This window comes from Odontesthes bonariensis, chromosome 20, assembly GCF_027942865.1.
Source record: "Odontesthes bonariensis isolate fOdoBon6 chromosome 20, fOdoBon6.hap1, whole genome shotgun sequence".
NCBI classification, from domain to species: Eukaryota; Metazoa; Chordata; class Actinopteri; order Atheriniformes; family Atherinopsidae; genus Odontesthes; species Odontesthes bonariensis.
In genome coordinates, this window is record NC_134525.1 from 32,365,568 (window position 1) to 32,372,360 (window position 6,793).

The 6,793-nt window shown below is 38.8% G+C and overlaps 1 protein-coding gene across 1 annotated transcript; it reads right to left on the minus strand.

Moving 5' to 3' along the window:
• Window positions 1-447: 447 nt before the first annotated feature.
• LOC142369999 (C-C chemokine receptor type 3-like) lies at window positions 448-6,490 on the minus strand. The gene is made up of 2 exons (XM_075452415.1): window positions 6,477-6,490; window positions 448-2,175 (listed from the first exon to the last, which is right to left on the minus strand). Exons 1-2 carry the CDS (start codon window positions 6,488-6,490, stop codon window positions 1,323-1,325), a joined length of 867 nt encoding a protein of 288 aa, XP_075308530.1. The 3' UTR covers window positions 448-1,322.
• Between the last annotated feature and the right edge of the window lie 303 nt (window positions 6,491-6,793).

The window sequence follows — 6,793 nt, forward strand, 5'->3', positions numbered from 1 at the left end:
GTGTTGGAGCGTTCTTTTGTTTTTCATGATTCCATCATTTTTTCCTCAGAATTGAGTGATTCCATATTTTTTTTCCCTCTGCTTGGTCTAAAAAAGTAACGGTTACTGACTGCCACAATTTTTTTTCTTGATTTCTTTTTAGTGTTTCTTAAAGCCAGAAAGTTGCCATTTGAAATGACTTTAGTTTTGTGTCATATCTGTGATCTGCTTTTTTTCTACAAAATGAAACAACTGAATGAACATCCTCTGAGGCCGGTGATTCCATCATTTTTGCCAGGGGTTATATATATATATATATATATATATATATAAATCAACAGGTTGTGTGTATGCTTTCTTTACGTAATGTCTGTCAAACCAAACGAGAATTCAGGGAAGTAGCGACATATGAGACTGATTATTAATTGAAATATTAAATAAGGTTTATTGAGACAGTGAGAACTTCTGGTAAATCCTTACATTTTATCAAGTAACGCTACAAAGATTACATCACTGTCACTTGTTTTGACAAATGTAAAAGCACATTCTTATTCACTGTAAATATGACTAATAACCAATCTCAGTCATTAATATCAAACAAAACAACACAAGATTAGAGCATGGACAGAATCAACAAATAAAATCACAAAAAGCCATTTGGAGTTCAAAGTCACATAGTTTCTATCGTCTACTACACCGTAGAATTCACTAAAACTAGGCCATGCATGAATAAATCTTGTAAGTCAAGCTAAACCACTTCTATGAGTAGATACATTTGTCAATTGAATAAAAATCTGTGGACATGCACGGAGAAAGAGTGGCATGTATTCTGGCAGCGGATCTCTTGTTCTTTGGTTCTGAGTTTTGTATTTAGTAAGTTAGCCAGAATACACTTGAGCTGGTATCTGGATAGGTAAAAGGAAGTATTTGTGAAGCTTGCAGCACTCAACATCCATAATTGGTCTATACTCCGATCATCAATCTCAGGATGGTGCATCCGAAGAGATTTTTATGACTATAAAGTATCTGAGACCCTTCTGCTTTTGACACATCCGAAATACAGTAAGGTCAACCTTCCTGGAAATTTGGCATCACGGTAGAAACACAATCTCTGAAAATATTATCTCTGTAAAAGCTCCAAGAAATTATTTTTTGGGAAACAAAAATCCCAGAAATACATTATTGCCATGTACATTAATTTTTTCATTTAATTAAAAACTATTCCCCCCCTCCTTTGATGGAAGTCTGTTACCCAGTTCAGATTTTATTTTAAATCCACTCAGAAAAGAGAGCAAAGTCACAAAGCACTCCCTTCAGTTGTGTATAAAACCACTGTTTGCTTTTCAGCCATTTGGTGTACTTCTTGTGGACATGTTGGTTCTGCTGAATTGACTGACAGATATGTACTGTCTCAATCCTGGAAAACGTTTCACCAGCAGCTGCCTGAAGTGGTTCTGGAATTTTTTCCCAACAAATGTGTAGAAGATGGGACTGATGCAAAAGTAAATATAAGCAATGTTACGAGTGATTTGAAAGGCATAACCAAGTTTCTGTTGTTCCTCACAGGTTTTGGCCTTATCATGCAATAGTATAACGACGTTGAATGGAATCCAGCAGATGAAAAACAGCAATACAATGATGAATATCAGCCTGACTGTCTTGAATTTGGTAGCTATTCTAGACGATATAACAGTGATCACAATCCTAACATAGCAGTATATAATAACAGCTAGAGGGAAGATCAAGAAAAGGAAAAGCTGAAGGTAAAATCCAGATGTTTTCAGCTTGACCACATCAATATTATTAAGGTCACCCGGATACTCTTCACAGAGGATTTTGTTTTTGGCATATTCAAAAGTGTTGTGCAGCAGCATTGTCCGGAGGCAAGCCAAGCCACTGACCAGCCACACCACAGCACAAGAGATTACTGCATAGCTGCGATTTCTCACTTGTGATGTACTCAGGGAGTACACAACTGCAAGGTGTCTGTCAAAGGTCAGAAGTGTTAAAAAGAGCACAGAGCTGTAGAAGCCGAGATAGTAGATACTGCCAATAATCTTGCACATAACTTTGCCAAAAATCCAGTTGGAGAGCTGCATGTAGACTCCTGTGAAGGGAAGGCTGCTCATGAAGATCATGGACGAAAACACCAGGTTCAGTAGCAAGATGTTGGTCACAGTGGTTAGCCTCTCAAACCTGGGAGGTAGTCAGGTAAAAAAGTGTTAATTTGAGAAAATACAGAGATGTGAAACATTTTATGACAGTTATATTTTACAATTCAGAGTAGTTTCAAGGTAATCAGATCTATGTGCTTTTTTTTTTTTTTTTAGCTGTAATCAAGTAACTGTGCATATGGGATAACAATGGTATTTTTTGGGATAAAGTGTTTTTCATTAATTCATTGAATTCTGTTGTAGTTTAAACTAGGGTATGATCAGATCAGAAACAGTTCAGTGTCATTCTACAGGATATGGATAAACAATGCCAGTTGTAGGATTCCAAACCAGCCTCATAGCAAAAACTTATCATTGATTCTTGTCTCTAGACAATAAAAATGGAAAAATGTATCTGAATTTTGGTGTTACTGGTGTAAAAAAAATAACTACATAAAGTAAAAGAGTCTCAAGGAATTTTTAAAAACTTTCATAGAAGGTTGGTTTTATCAAGCTTAGAAGTTGAAAAAAAATCCAGTTTGCAAAGTAGGAAGGGTTGGGTGGTAGAACCATACGTGGCATTCAAGCTGAAGTGTTGAGTTCAAACCCCATCCCACTTTATGTTGAAATCATTTTTTCTGTTTCACTCACGCTTTTCTCACTCACTGTTATCAAGAGTAAAGATTATAACAGACATTGTTATAATGTCATGATTTTTTTCAGCAAAACACACAGCGTTGGACACACAAACCAAACCTCCCCAATGAAATACATTACTGTGGAAATAGTGTTGGATGGCATAAAAAAAATACAGAATTCATACCACCGGTTGAACATTTCAATCCTGTTTTAAGTCTGGGTATGGTCAGAAGTGTGAACGTTGCAACTGTTTCCTAAGTAATATAAAGGGCTTCAGCCCTTTTTCTACAGCCAGGTGAGAAGTTGGAAGAACCTCTCCAGTTCAGTTGAGACAAGATTATCAGTGTGGAGCTAAATCAGTTTCAATATCCACAAATGGGCAGGACAAGATTCACAAATGGATAAATGGAATCTTATCCTGTGCATTTGTGAATTGCAGCCCATGGGATTTCTCCCCATGTCTTTAGTTTGGCATTTTATTATGTGTTAATCATGTCTTGATTTTTAAGTCCATGTTTAGTTTTTAGTTTTGCCATGTTTAAGTTTTCCCTCATGCCTTAGTTTTCTAGTCCAGGTCCGGTATTTAGTTTAGCCATGTTTTCCCCAAAGTTTCTGTTGCTTTGCCATCACCTTCATCCACTTCACCTGTTTTTCCCCTCAGCTGCACTCACTCACCTATCACTCAGTCAGTATTTAGTTTCCAGGTTTCCTCATTGTGTTTGCCAGATCCTACACGTCAATATCCTTCATGCCACGCTAAGTTAAGTATTTATCCATATCATGTCAAGTCTTTTCTTTTGTTTTGTTTTGTCTCAATTATTATTCAAGAATTTATTCCACAGCTTAAGTTTTTTTGATATCCGGCCTTTTGTTTAACCGTTGTTTGTTAATAAACCAAGTTTTGCTTTTTACACCTCTGAGTCCGTGTCCTACCAACCCACCCTAACCTGACAATCCCCCTACGCATTTGTGAATCTTATCCTGCGCATTTGTGAATATTGACTGATTTAGCTCTATATTAAGTTAGACTTTAAAAATGGCCCTTCTTCAAATCAAGTAGCCTATTTGAATATTATTTAAATGGCTTACTTTGTTTTAGAGCCTGATTCAGGATTTCAATCTCTTAACTTTGTTACCATAGAAATAGTCCACTTCCTTTCCTTTAGCTTCCTGCACTGTCAGTATGCAACTGCCGTGGCATTACTTCAGCCTTTTATAGTGTACTGTTTTGTCTTCTAAACACTCCTTTCAGTCCAAGGCCTTTGGACACTTTGTTGAGTTTCTCTCTGACATTTTCATTTCTGTTTCCATGGCCACAGGATATTTTCAGACAGCTTGCTCACAAAGGTAGAAACAAAGGGAGGACACTTGGTAAACGGTGACAAAGTAGGGCTTGAGAGATTGGTATTCTACTCACTGTGTAGCTATGGCACTCCATTCTGTGTGAAGGGACATAAGCTTTGACAGTTGTATGACTTCATCTTATAGTCTCAGGCTACGGCTACACGAAAACGAAACGAGGTTTTTTTTTAAAACGGGTACGAAAATTCTTGCGACCACACGGAAACGCGCTGCTGTCCAGACGAAAACGATGAAACGATGCAGTACACACGCCACTGTGTCACGCCACGCTGTGAGACAATAGAGAAGTGTTAAAATTGGCTCACAGCGTCAACGTGTGACTGACGCAAAAACGTTTTAGCTGTAACAATGGAAACGAAACGAGGCCGTTTTCAAACTTTCCCACTCTGGAACCCGTTTTCAAAAACTATCGTTTTGGGGCAGTGGGAACGCCGGCTCCGTGTGGCCGCGACAGCGAAACGATAAGAAAAAGTATCGTTTACAGTGAAAAACGTTTTCGTGTAGCCGCAGCCTCAATGTCTTTCTATATTCCAACAATCTCATTACATCACTGATATCCCGTCACAGAAGTGCTCATGTGTCCCACATGCTCTGTCCATTTCGAGTGTCAAAAATAAATAAATTGTTTGACACATTGATTCAGCAGGCTGTATGGTGGTGTGGTGGTTAGCACTGTTGCCTCACAGCGAGAAGGTTCTAGGTTCAACTCCCGGCTGGGACCTTCGTGCGTGGATTTTGCATGTTCTCTGGATACTCTAGCTTTCTCCTTCTGTCCAAAAAGGTTAATTGTTGTCTCTAAAAGCTTTCAAACCAATCTGTTGTATTTGTACTGCGCTATACTGATGGGTGTTTCTGAATTTTCTTTGAGAACGAGCCTACTTATAGGCAGACAGGATATGGCAATAAGATGCTGCTTCTTTTAAATGAAAAGTACTGATCAAAAAAGTCAAAGCAATGTACAGGTTTTTGTCCTAATTGGCAATTTGATGTAGTTAAATTCTCCAGTTACCTCATTCTGTCATTTCTATTCAGTTGTCTGGTCTATTATTTCCACTCACTTGAAGTGAATGACTAATGTGTTATCAGTATAATCCAGTGTTTGTAAAAGCCACAGTTTACTGTTGACTATCTATAACAACAATAGCCTTTACTACATTTTGAGGCATAAACCAATATATAGACTGTATGTAAGTAATAATATTTTCATTATTATTGCATAAATTATTTTTTTTTGCTTTAAATCTATTTTAAACTCATTTAAGAATACAAGAAAGAATGAAAGTCATCACCTGCATAAATGAGAACGGTCACAGTATTCCTCCACATCAAGCAAACAAAGCAACTAGGGAGATTGCTGAAAAAACTGGGTTAAGAAATGTCTAAAATATAGTTGAAACCAGGAAGGATAGCGGTGAGCCATAATCGTCAAGGAAGATGTGGTTTGAGGGAAATCTTAAATGATCGTGATCATTTATCAAAGCAGTCTCTCAATGGATCACTCGCCTCTGGTGACCACTTCCTGAAAGATCTGGTAGTAACAGGAAGTCTTTGTACACTTGACTAGATACTTTCAGGCAGGAGGATAGAGAGATGTGGTTGAAATCCCCTGTGATTGCAATGAATGCCTCAGGATGCTGGGTCTGTATCCTAGCAAAGGTGTTATGGATGACGTCACACGCCGTTACAGGTGCCGCCCTCGGTGGAATGTAGACAACGATGACGACTGTGTATGGGAACTCTCTGGGCGCATAAAATGCACGGAAACCAACTGACAGCAGTTCGATGTCTGGACAACAAACCCTCTCCTTAACGGTCACATTGCGGGGGTTTACCCATCTCTGATTAAAGAACAGTATAACACCCCCGCCTTTCCGCTGCTTGTACTCAGGTCTCGATCCGCTCGTACGGCTGTGAGTCCGGTGTGTTGTGGTTCAGCCAGGACTCAGACAGACAGATCAAACTGATCTCTTTATACAGCCGTTGGTTCCACACAAGCGCCTCTAACTCATCACACTTGTTTGGTAGTGAGTTAGCGTTTCCCATAGTCATGCACAATAATTACATTTGAAACTCAACTGTTTTGAAATTAAGATGTAATTACGCTTCGTCGCACTTTGGGTACAGTGACTTGCACGAGTATTCATACCCCTTGAACTTTTCCACATTTTGACACGTTACTACCACAAACAAATATATTTTATTGGAATTTTATGTGAAAGACCAACACAAAGTGACACACAAAGTACAAAGAAAATTATAAATGATCTGTCCATCTGAATACACTTACTTGGCGAAGACCCCCAGCTCAGATTGTGATGGGAGCCTGTCATTCACCACACTCACCTTGAGATATCCATTATCCCAATCCCCAAACTCTCTTAGATGTAAGTATCCACTCCCTTTGTCAATTGTCCTCATTTACCGACCACCAAAACCATTCATCACAGAAACACACAAGCTAATGTCGTAATACTTTTCAACATCTATGCTGACTCTCCTTCCTGTCGGTCTGCTGCAGAATTAATACAGCTTCTTGACTCTCTCGATCACAAGCAGCAGGTTGATGTTACCACACACACAAGGGAGGTATGTCCTTGACCTGGTAATCATGGACTGTGCCCCTATTAACAATAGTCAGTTTTCCAGCCTGTGCAACAGGA